The 12,786-nt window shown below is 41.5% G+C and overlaps 1 protein-coding gene across 5 annotated transcripts in view; it reads left to right on the forward strand.

Annotated features, from left to right (window-relative positions):
- The window catches only part of LOC126471512 (ribosome-releasing factor 2, mitochondrial), a 239,993-nt gene that overhangs the window by 101,236 nt on the left and 125,971 nt on the right, over positions 1 to 12,786 (forward strand). For all 5 annotated transcript variants that reach the window (XM_050099755.1, XM_050099761.1, XM_050099747.1 and 2 more), the window contains one exon: positions 11,304 to 11,522. In XM_050099755.1, the coding sequence (XP_049955712.1) occupies positions 11,304 to 11,522 (219 nt within the window). The remainder of the gene's footprint in view (positions 1 to 11,303; positions 11,523 to 12,786) is intronic.

Here is a 12,786-nt window from a genome sequence, read left to right on the forward strand (position 1 = left end):
AAACCATGTAAATGTCTTAAAAGGATACAATGAAGTAATATGGATAATTGTTCAATTGTGGGGCTTTTGACAGCCAACACAGTGACTATGCAGCATTTGTGCTTCATTGCAGCTGACTCATCGACATGTAAATAGAGGGTTGTCGTCATCGATACATCATCCCAAAACTTCATGCTGTGAACATTATAAAATCTTGATGCATGGCAGTTTGGTTAGGTTGTGTAGATCATTCTGTTTCCACATTTTAAAAATCTTGACACATGACAGTTGGTAACACAGAAAAGCCTGAATTCTGATGATTCACCACGTCTGTGTCTCGTTCTTGCTGTGAAAGTAAGAATAGTTTTTGGGGCAGAATTGTGGATTATAGCAAGTATGATGGAATTATCTTCCTTCCCAGTAATATTTCTTTACATAAAACCATGTGTGTCTATTTTTAATAACACTAGGGAAATTGATGCTCTGAAGCCTCACAATCAAACTGTCACCATTATAAGTCAAACTCTTATTTACTCCCCTCCATATTACACAAATGTAAAATGTATTGGTTCATCCACATTCTCAGCTTTGGATAATCAATATTTCCAGTGAAATATTGATCTCGATGAAAGCTCGAGTTGTTTTTTAAAATGATCTCTTTGGTTGGTTTTCACTCGTTTTGCCACTGCAATGATATCTGTGAGAGTAACTTGTCTTTTGACACCTGTCATCTTTAGTGCCTCCTCCTTTTTCTTCTTATGGGAGGAATTGTTGTATATTTTAGGCATGTGTCCTTTCTCTGGCACTCATTTCACTCATTGTGGTATTTGCACATAAGTATCTAACTAGTTTTCTCAAACACATGAAGTCCTTCTCATGGAAATTATTTTTCTTGAACAATAACTATCACCATCATTTTAACAAATTGCAGCACAAAAACAAATTAGAAAATGTAAGACTGACTGCACAGGCGATCAGCAAAAATTTTCAACATGCAGTACACCAGCAGATCAAAGAATGTGCCGGACATGGTTGAATGTCATATTTCCCTGCACAGGAAATTAAGTTAGCAATACTTGATGTAATACAAGAAATTGATATATGGTGAAGTGGTGTAGAATTGATTGTCACTGATATTTTGATTTCATTGCCAAAACTTGAATTGAATTTCTGCTGTTAACTTCAAATGATGTGACTGCACACAATTTCATCAATTACTTCACGATTTTGCTTAAAGGTAAATAGTTTGGTGTTTTGAGAAAAATTAGTAAAATTTCATAAAAATTTCTTCATTTTGTGCTTCACGAGAAATAAGTGCCTCTACTCATGAGTCAAAATCAAAAGTCTGCCACTACTCTGTTCACCACGAACATTTGTTCTGGCTCCCCTAAACTCTGTACACCACTTAAACACATCTCGTTCCGGTAATAACACCTTCACTGTAAACTATTTTTGGTGAAAAAATTTCAGTATATGTTATGCTGATACAAATGTTGCATATTTAGCAATTATATACAACCGATCGCTCACAGAAAGTTCTGTACCTAAAGAATGGAAAATAGCTCAAGTAACACCAATTCCTAAAAAGGGAATAGGAGTGATCCACTGAATTACAGCCCCATATCACTAACATCGTTTTGCTTTAGGGTTTTAGAACATATACTGTGTTTGAACATTATGAGTTACTTTGAAGAAAATGATTTATTGACACATAGTCAGCACAGATTCAGAAAACATCATTATTGTGAAACACAACTAGCTCTTTATACTCATGAAGTAATGAGTGCTATTGACAGGGAATGTCAAATTGATTCCATATTTTTAGATTTCCAGAAGGCTTTCAACACCATTCCTCACAAGCATCTTCTAACTGATCTGTGTGCCTATGGAATATCACCTCAGTTGTGCGAATGGATTCGTGATTTCCTGTCAGAAAGGTCACAGTTCATAGTAATAGACAGAAAGTCATCGAGTAACACAGAAGTAATATCATGTGTTCCCCAAGGAAGTTTTATAGGCCATCTATTGCTACTGATCTCTATTAACGACATAGGAGACAATCTGAATAGCCCTATTAGCTTGTTTGCAAATGATGCTATCACTTACTGTCTTTTAAAGTCATCAGATGATCAAAACAACTTGCAAAATGATTTAGATAAGATATCTGTATGGTGCGAAAAGTGGCAATTGACCCTGAATAAAGAAAAGTGTGAAGTTGAAGTTATCCACATTAGTACTAAAAGAAATCTGCTAAATTTCAATTACACAATAAGTTACACAAATCTTAAGGCTGTAAATTCAACTAAATACTTAGGGATAACAATTACAAATAACCTAAATTGGAATGATCACATAAATAATATTGTGCGTAAAGCAAACCAAAAACCACAGTTCATTGTTAGAACACCTAGAAGGTGCAACGGGTCAACTAAAGAGACTGCTTACATCATGCTTGTATGCCCTATTCTGGAGTATTGCTGTGTGGTGTGGGATCCGCATCAGGTGGGACTGAAGAATGACATCGAAAAAGTTCAAAGAAGGGCAGCTCGTTTTGTAGTATCGTGAAATAGAGGAGATAGTGCCACAGGCATGACAGGTGAGTTGACGTGACAATCATTAAAAGAAAGGCATTGTTTGTTGCGATGGGATCTTCTCATGAAATTTCAATCACCAGTTTTCTCCTCCGATTGCGAAAACATTCTGTTGGCATCCACCTACATAGGGAGAAATGATACTCACGATAAAATACGAGAAATCAGGGCTCACACAGAAAAATTTAAATGCTTGTTTTTCCCGCACGCTGTTCAAGAGTGGAACGATAGAGAGACAGCTTGAAGGCGGTTCATTGAGCCTTCTGCCAGGCACTTTATTGTGAACAGTAGAGTAATCAAGTAGATGTAGATGTAGATTCCTTCCATGAGTAGGAAGTGGATCACAATAAATGGCCCACACTTGACATGATTTCGTACTGACACCTTTCGTATAACTGGATGCTAAATGTGCTTTTACGTACTACTGTGTTCCAATGGTGCACACTCTGGTCAGGGATCTCACCCCTCAACCACTCATTGTTGCCAACACTCAAAAAAACGTAGCCCATTAAGGTCACAGTACACTTACTTTCTGAACATTCCTGGTATATCAAGAAGCATCTTTTGAAATAGTTTGCAAATGTCGGATATATTTTATTGAATCATCTCTTTAAATGTTTACTACACCCTGCATAAAGGATATTTTAGGAGAACTACGTAGAAAACAGAAAACAATAGTTTCTCTGGGCACATCATGTCATAGTCTTTAGCATGATTTGGAAAGTGTAGATGTAAATGCTTTTGAAATTTGGTGCTACAGAATAATGCTGAAGATTAGATGTGTAGATCACATACCTAATGAGGAGGTACTGAACAGAATTGAGGAGAAGAGAAATTTGTGGTGTGACCTGACTAGAAGAAGGGATCGGTTGGTAGAACACATTCTGAGACATAAAGGGATCACCAGTTTAGTAATTTGGGGGGGGGGGGGGGGAGGCAGGAGATTCATGAAGGGAGACTGAGAGATGAATACAGTAAGCAGATTCAGAAGGACGTGGCTTGTGGTTTGCAGCAGTTACTCGGAGATGAAGAGACTTGCACAGGATAGAGTAGCATGGAGATCTGCATCAAACCAGTTTTCGGATTGAAAAACACATCAACAACAGATGTAAATAGCTTGATATCCATGTCAAGTACTGTACCAGAAAAAAAAATCGTTAAATTAGCTGGGGCCTAAGATTGGACATTTGCAGCCATAATACTGCGTGAAAGTAACCGTTACTTCACTGTAAAGTTTTGAAAGGTTTTGTTTTTTGACAAGATAACTGCTATAAACTTGAAAACTTAAATTTCGAGCAACATTATACCATCCTCAAATAGAAAGTTTCAGTATTACTACACACCATTAAAGCTTTGTGCTTAGATACATTGTTATGTGGGATTAAAAACGTATAATAATTTAAAGGATAGGAACATGTTTAACATGGAGCTTGGTCTGAGGAAAAAAAGCAAGCTTTCACTTTTCCAGTTAGATGCCAGTTTTGAAATAGTGCAACATTTCTCTTAGTGTCATATGTTCACACATGTTCTATCCACAACATTTTAAGGCAAGAAGTGCTACTACTTCATGAAATAAACCACTGAGGCCATTTTATAATCTGAAAAGGATACATGTACAAAATAACCAATATAGAACTAATCCAAAAAGCATTTTTTTGGCATTCTGTGAGAGTAGATTCCAAAGAGCACGGAGATTTGTTGATCACATGAACAGTTTCCATTCACAGCTTTTTCTATTAAGAACAGTTCTCCTGTTCATTAAATTTGGAATACTTCATTTTGTGTCAGTCCTTTAAATATTTTAGCCCAGTTTTTTTCCACATTGTACTTTTTTCTGTATCTTAAACTATAATTAAGTAATATGTGTAAAACTTCACCGTTTATTTCTTTTGTAACAAGTATTAGTTCTTCAATAGGGATATGGTATATCTCATGCATATTACATTGCTAAAAATGACGTTAAGGCTGTCCGGTACTTGACTTCGTGTTCTGCCTCTCCTAGTAAATACTGCTGGTATTCCTCAATTTCTGTGCCCTGGGTTTCTTTCTCATGAAGGGAATAGGAAATGGTTGGGAGAGATTGCAAGATAGGTAGTGTGGAAGGGTGAGATACATAACATGAGGAGAAAAGAAGCTCTCAGAGGGAGTAGGAGGTTACAGATTGTATTTTAGTACACATTGTGTCAACTGTGGGTTAAAAGTTGAAGAGAAATGAAAGAAAATGAAAAGAAGAATGCAATTAAAGAATGTACAGAAAGAGAATAAGGAAGCGATAGAGAGAGGGAGAGAAAAAGAAGAGAAGAAGATTATGCAAAAGGAGTGGGAGGAGGGGGAAGTGCAGAAAAGGTGATTAAATATTGAATTATCTTAAATGTTAGCCACTCCACATTGAAAAAGTGGTGATGGGTTGTGGAGTAGAGATGGTGGTCTGGGAATGTCATTCAGTTTGATAAAGATGTTGATAAGGTTAGAAGGTCAACTGAAGACAATGATAGTTGCTATAGACAAGATGTCAGAGAGAGATTGTTTCATTTAAGGGCTTGGTTTGAGGATGTTACAGCCCCATCTGAGTAATCTACTAAAGCTTTCAGATGCTGAGTGGTAGTGTTCTTGTTTGGAAGTAGCAGCTATGATGGTCAGAAACATGGAGACTGCCTGGGAAATTTGTTTGTGGACCAAGTCAATAGAGTAATTGCAGGAGAAGAGAAACTGTGGGGGGGGGGGGGGGGGGGGGGTGTACTGGTATAGGTGTTGAGGGATTTGATTTGAGAGCAATCACAATTATTGCAGATACCTCAGCTGTAGGGATGGCTCCATAATACATGAAAGGTGTGACAATTGTGGAAGTGGAGATGGGGATGGTTGGTTGGATGTTGCCCACAGTTTTTGCTCAAAGTTTAATGCCGCCGTAAGATGGAAATTAATATAGGAGAAAACTGCTTGGGGTTCAGAGAAGAACTAGGTGAAATGTGGTTGGGAAAGGGAGTTAATCGGTTGTGTAAATATGAGTTCTGACCACAAACATAGGGGGCTGTTGCAATAATGTGTGTAAAATAATGTAAAACTTTTCATTCATTTTCTTATTTTTAAAGATAAAGTACTTATATTCCATTTTGAATGTAAGTTGTCTCCTGGGTAGTGCATTATAGAGGTGTGTCATATTTGGTAAAGAGGAAGAAAAAAGTTGTCATAACATCAAGTGAAGAGAAGTATTTCTCAAAGTGGAGAACTGCTTCAGAGGGGGAGGGGGGGGGGTAAAGATGAAAACTTCTAACTATAATAGTTTCCAACTATAATGGATAATATATAGTCTGTGTAAGTGCGGATGGATATGTGTGTGTGTGCGCGAGTGTATACCTGTCCTTTTTTCCCCCTAAGGTAAGTCTTTCCGCTCCCGGTATTGGAATGACTCCTTACCCTCTCCCTTGAAACCCACATCCTTTCGTCTTTCCCTCTCCTTCCCTCTTTCCTGATGAAGCAACCGTTTGTTGTGAAAGCTTGAATTTGGTGTGTATGTTTGTGTTTGTGTGTCTATCGACCTGCCAGTGCTTTTGTTTGGTAAGTCTCATCATCTTTGTTTTTAGATATATTTTTCCCACGTGGAATGTTTCCCTCTATTATATTCATATAAAAAAAATTGTATTTAACTTTGGAGTGAGAGAGCCAGTCACTAAATACAACATCCAAACATTGTATCTCGGAAAGAACTCCAGAGCAACTCATGAAATATGTATGCTGTTTGTTGTGCACAGTCATTTCTATGAAGTCAGACTTAAAGGCAGTGTTAAATGGCAGATGGGCACACTTGAAAGCAGCCTTTTGGATGTTATTAAACTATTGGACTAAGTCCTTCGTCAGATGTAACCCCCCCCCCCCCCCCCCTGTCCCCATAACACACACACACACACACACACACACACACACACACACACACACACACACACACACAACACTCTAGGCACTGTGGCCTGACTGAGTGATGTGATGATCATGGCTGGGGCAGGTAGTGGGGGTGCAGAAGAGGTGTGAGGTTGAGAGAGGGATAGATAGTGAGGTAGGGTTGGGGGGGCTGTGCTGAACCTAGCAGCCTACCATCCTGGCCTGCCTTATAACTGCACACTTCTACAGGCAGCACTACAGCACCTTCCCCAATCCCTACCATTGTATGCCTCCCCCTCCTTACCCACACCACTTTCGTACCCGTACTACACACCACAGCCAAGATTGCTACTCATCTGTTGGGCCACTGTGCCCAGGGACGTGAGTGCTTGCATGCGCCGTTGTGTGTGTGTGTGTGTGTGTGTGTGGCTGACAAATGACTTACTGAGTTTGAAAGCTAAATAATATCTAACTGTCTGGAAATGTGCCTGTCTGCTGTTCAGCACCTCCTCTATAAATTCATACTGTTGTAATTCCATGCCAGATTTTCCATTCTTTCAAATCACACTTAACACTTTTTAAAAATGCTTATTGTATAAACTGTGCAATAAAAAGGAGTCTGTGTGAATATGGAATGTTTAAGGATCGGTTTACTACACTGGACCATCTTGTATATAGTGATATTATGTAGTGTCATAACTTTAGGTTTTTGAGTGAGAAGGACAGACACATTACAGCGGAAATTCCCAGCTAGCAAAGAACAGTTATATGTCTATTAAGTCCAGTTAACAGAATACAATAACATGATTTGTACAGATGTGAGATGTGCTACTTGGTTCAGTCTGACAATGGTGAGAATAGTGTGCTTGGGAATGACAAAGTCTGAAACCCTTGGAGCCATCGGCATCAGTAAACCAAAGTCTGTGAAGTCGTCAGCAACAGGGAGTATGGTGTTGCTGAGGATGGATACAGTCCATGGTGGCCATACACTGGGTGAGTGTAGGGTACTAGAGGATGGATGTAGCCATGAAGACTGTAGGCATCAGTGAGGATAGGGCGCTTGAGTATGGATATAGTCCATGAAGGCCCTAGACATTGGTGATGGTAGGGTGCTTGAGGATGGACGAGATGGCAGCAATGCTTGGGGCTGTGGATGATGTTGGCATCACTGGGTATTGTGGCAGCTGCTGGGGGTTTGATTGTGAGCGACCCAGTGTGTGTCTGTTGGTGCATATTGTTTTCATGTAACCTCAAGAGCTTTCACGCGATCTCCAGGGGCAGAGATATAAGCGGGCTGGAGTTGCGGCAGCCCACAGAACATGTCTGTATGGTTGGTGGCTGTGTTATAGGCAATAACAAGGGGCCACAGCACCCCTGCTCCCCTAAGAGAGAAATGGTGTAACCATGTTGAAGAAGACTTGACTTCAGAGGTGCCCCAGGGTTGGGAAGGCAGTCCCTGGGATGGCTGCTGGTGATGGTGGAGGCCTGGGCCAAAGGAGCATTGGTTAAAGGCAGGAAGCTTGGTTGCAGCCATGACTGATGAGTCTGGCTCAGATAAGAACTGGGAAGACTGAACCTGGAAAAGAGTGACGTACAGTGTTCTCATCTGGGTGTTTTGGCCTGGCTGCTGGAGCAGTGATAAATGTGATATTTCATTGTTGTGGAAGATTGTTTTGACCATTGAAGGCAGCAATGGAGGGAGGACCTTCTGTGACCTGGGTCTGCATTAAAATTTCCAAGACTGCAGAACTGAAGGGTGAGGAAAGTCCAGCTGGGGGCCTGAGGAGGGCTTGCAGAGCACTGCACAGAAGAAGAGGTCCCTGTGGCTGCACCCAGTGCCATTGGTGGGACGAGCCACAGGCAGATGTAACCAGAGGCTGAAGGCTTGTGGAAGCCAGACCAGAAGCATGTGGGTTCCGCAATGTGGAAAGGAGCAAAGTGTGCCATGAGATACTGGAGACAGCAGCTGAAGGAGTGAGAGAACGTACATGGTGCCATTTCTGGAATGCGGTGGGATGGTTGGAGACTACTATCACAGAACCATCATCCTCACTATCCATACCACGAGGCCCTGGAGAAGTATCCAGCACAAAGAGACCAGGAGTGCCGAATGTGCTATACTCACGTGGTTCATGACCCACATTCAGAAGGGAAGATCCCTGGGAGAGTGATGAAGGTGCTAGAGATGTGAACAGGGTATCAGCAATAGGTCTGGAGGCAATGGAGCCAGAATTGCTGGAGTTGCAGGTACTGGAGACAGTGGCAGTGGTGTTAGTGGCGCTCGTGCCAGTAGTGCTGCTGCTGGCATCACTGGTGCTGGTGATGGAAGGGCGGGTGGAAGTAGGCTGGTGACAGATGCTTTAGTGGTGGATGTGCTGGTGGTATATGGCTAAGAAGTCAGACTTGACAGGAAGCCAGGAAATGGTGCTGCAGACAATGTGCTTTATGAAGTGTGCACCTGGGCATAGAAAAGTGAACACACAGGCATGATGAGGAACGAGTCCAGTGGCGTCAAGGGAGGTGCCTCAGAAAGGAGAGTGTAATGCAGGAGCATGAAAAGTATCATAATTGACAGTGAATTGGTACCTTAAATACCCGTGGAACAGTGTAACAAGGTCCTTACCAGGATTGAGGAACTAAAGAGTATTATAGGTAGGACGACAGAGTAAGTGAGAAGCAAAGCTTGTTGCTGAGCATCATTGTGAATTATAGAGGCACTGAAATACAGTTTCACCCATATGAAAGAGACAGGCTGTGATTCCAAATCTTGTTGGATTCCCAAGGTAGCAGGGGCTACGCCATCACTGCTGGGCTGAGGGCAGCATCCGGGTGGGTTTGCATCCCTCATAGCTCAGTGCCATTTTGTAAATACTGGAAGTGAAGCAGGAGCTGCATTGGTATGTCTAAGGGCTGTAGTGCCATACTGAAAGATGACAGCAGGCATTAAGAAGAGCACATGTATACAGCAGAACTCAGCAAAACTCCTTATCAGTGCGTACCTATGGACGACTACTCTGGGCAAGCACAAAGGATTTGATGATTTGGACACCAGTCACTTATTGGACGTAATCCTGAAGCCAGTTATGCTCACTGTCATTTTAGTGTTCATGACTGAGAGGAAGGAATATGCTACAATTGAAGTGCCCAGGTTACAAGGAATAGTTGTATGTTTATTAAGTTCAACAAACAGAATATAATTGCATGGTTTCTAGAGACATGAATTGTATTAACTGATTCAAACTCCAATGGTCAGACTATTACAGCACCATTTCTAGAGACATGAGTTGCACTGCTTTATGTGGGCTGAGAGTCCTTGAGTGAGGTGGCAAGCATAGAGTGCTCTAGGATGGCGAAGTCCAAAATCTGGGAAACTGTTGGTGATACAGAGCCAAACTCTGTGAGGCTGTTGGCCATGGTGAGCCAAATCCTGTGAAGCTGTTGGTGACACTGAGTGTATGGTGCTCAAGTGTGGTTTGGTCTGTGGGGGCCATAGTCTGTGGATGTTGCAGTGAGAGACTCCTCATTGGCTCGGTGATGAGAACTCCAAATGAGGAGCCTCTAGATGTGGTTGATGTAAGCCGGAAGTGAAGACTGCTCAGTGAGGTAACTGGAATCGAGGAACTACTAGGCACGTCATGAGCTAAGACTGGCTGCAGAGCAGTTGGGCAGAAATACTCTCCCAGCAGAGGGATGTCAGCGGAGGCCTATGACTCGTGGATGTGATTAAGTGCAGAGCCATGACGTCGTCTGCGGCAAAGCTTGCACATCTGGCAGTGAGGTTGGTGCCACTGGGTACTATAGCAGCTGCTAGAGGTTCAATTGTAAGCAACCCAACATATTTAATGGAGATTGTGTTTGTGTGATCTCCAGAGAAAGAGTTATAAGCAGGCAGCATGTGGTACATGACTGTATGGTTGGTGGCTGTGGTGTAGGGGATAGCCAGGGCCCAAAGCAGTAACAACAGACACTACATCTGTTGTTTTGTACATGTTCTGCAGCAAGTGAATAAGGTTTCGCTTCTCAACCAGTTTGCTCAGATTTATGTGCCAGCATGATGAGTACTATTTTAGCAGGAGGGGTTAATGAATATATACAAGTGTCTATGCTGGCAACACACAGTAACTTTCCACTCACCGTGCTCTGCAACACAATAATTTATGCGTGTGCCAACAATATGGGCTTTTAGGTATCCTTTTCTTACTTTTTTACCTTGCAAACATTTGTATTGTGAATCTCCATTTGCATAACCTCTTACTTGTTGATTGGTCTGTCTCCTACATCTGACTTCTTACATTTTCAGAAGTCTTCTTCTATTTTGTGTTTCATTATGAATTTCTTTCTCCTCTTCTTCTGCTGAGTCATCTTCAAACTCACTAACTGATTTTTCTGCATTATCCTTCCACAATTCCATTTACTGTATACATTTCCTCTCTCTTTGGTGAAATCTCAGGAATCCAATATTCCGAAAGTACGTACTCACTCTTATTTTTCTGTGTTTAAATAGTCCAGTGATATATGGTAAGTAGACTTTCGTGGCCCTGGTGGTCTAGTGGGTAGAGCACTAATCTTCACCCAGGGGGATTCCTAATTCAGTGCTAGATAGGGTGGGTAATTTTCCTCCTTACTGTCCCTCCAATATGGCCTTAACGTCTCCTTGGCCTGCTATCAAGTAGGTACAGGGGATCTTTTGCAGAGGTAAAAGGCAGCGAGCATGATGGGCCCACCACCCTTCCCCTCCTAGTGCCACGGCAAGTACAGTAATGTAGTCACAGATGTTAATTTTTAATTATTAAATAAACATTTTTGTTTTTCTCTTTATTTCACAACTATTTCAACTTTGAATTATTGTTGCAGAAAGGAGTACCCATTTTATGTGGAAGTGCATACAAAAACATGGGTGTTCAACCTCTGATGAATGCAGTTATTAATTTTCTTCCATCACCTGAGAAACGAAATACTCATTTAGCCAAAGCTTTCCAAGACAATTTATGTGCAAGAGTATTCAAAATTGTCCACAATGATCAAAAAAAGACATTAACCTTTGCTCGAATATATTCAGGAAAAATGTCCAAGGTATGTGGTGTAAAGATAAACCACTTTCAGTTATAAAATTATAAACTTACATCTTCTGGATTTCAGGTTTTCTGTATTGTTATCTCTAGTACCAATAATGAGAAACAGCTTCTTAGTCTAAGACTGGATTATGAATTTTAGGAAACACTTTCATGAATAATTGCTGTTGCTTGGCAGAACTGCTTTCGCAATGAAACCTGAGAGAATTTCCTGTGCCATATCACTATAGTTGAGTCAGCAAAGTTGATCCTTGACAGTTGCAGTATGCTGGGCACGGTTGCTTTGTATGCGTATCTCAACCAGATAAATGATACTATTCTGTAAATTTCTCTGTGGCAATGCTTCAGAGTTGTCATAGCTCTGTAGATGGCTACTGTTTTCATCTGCAGTTGCTAGTGCTTTGTAGTTCAAAGCTGTCAACGGTGCTGCAAGCTGTTGGGGATCTTCTTATGCCATCTTGATTATAATAGCTTTGTTGTTGATCATGCTGTAAGCTCTTCTGCAGTAAACATAACATAAGATGAACAAAACTCTCTCCCTCCCTCCCTCCCCCCCCCCCCCCTCTCTCTCTCTCTCTCTCTCTCTCTCTCTCTCTCTCTCTCTCACACACACACACACACACACACACACACACACACACACACACACACAGTTTGGGGTGGGGAGGGTAGCTGTAAACAGCACATGGTGTTGTGGGGGAATGGGTTGGGTGGAGGAGACAGAACAGAGGCAGAAGGAGCAAGTGTGGGAGCAGGATGGTGAAGTTAGGGGTGATGGGCAGAGGTGGAAGTTGGTGTGGGGCAGTGGCTATAGGAAGATGAGGCCAGAGAGTGTCGGTTAGACCGTCAGTGAGAGAGCACTTCGATTTCCTGCTGCTAATAAGGCGAGTACACCGTTCGCTTGTTACACATTTTTACGAGCTTCAAACAGGTACAACTTATTTTCAGTTATCTGGGTAGTTACTATTTTATTTTTGTAATTTCTTGCGTGTTTGAGTGCCTACTAGACACAACCTTTTATTTTAATAACAGTGTAGTGTACAGTATCGGCGTTTCTATCGACCCTCGTATCGTACAGGCTTTTGTTTGTTTGGTTAGAACAGCTCAGTGTCGGTTAGACCGTCAGTGAGAGAGCACTTCGATTTCCTGCTGCTAATAAGGCGAGTACACCGTTCGCTTGTTACACATTTTTGCGAGCTTCAAACAGGTACAACTTATTTTCAGTTATCTGGGTAGTTACTATTTTATTTTTGTAATTTCTTGCG

The sequence above is a fragment of the Schistocerca serialis genome, chromosome 1 (assembly GCF_023864345.2).
Source record: "Schistocerca serialis cubense isolate TAMUIC-IGC-003099 chromosome 1, iqSchSeri2.2, whole genome shotgun sequence".
Lineage (NCBI taxonomy): Eukaryota > Metazoa > Arthropoda > Insecta > Orthoptera > Acrididae > Schistocerca > Schistocerca serialis.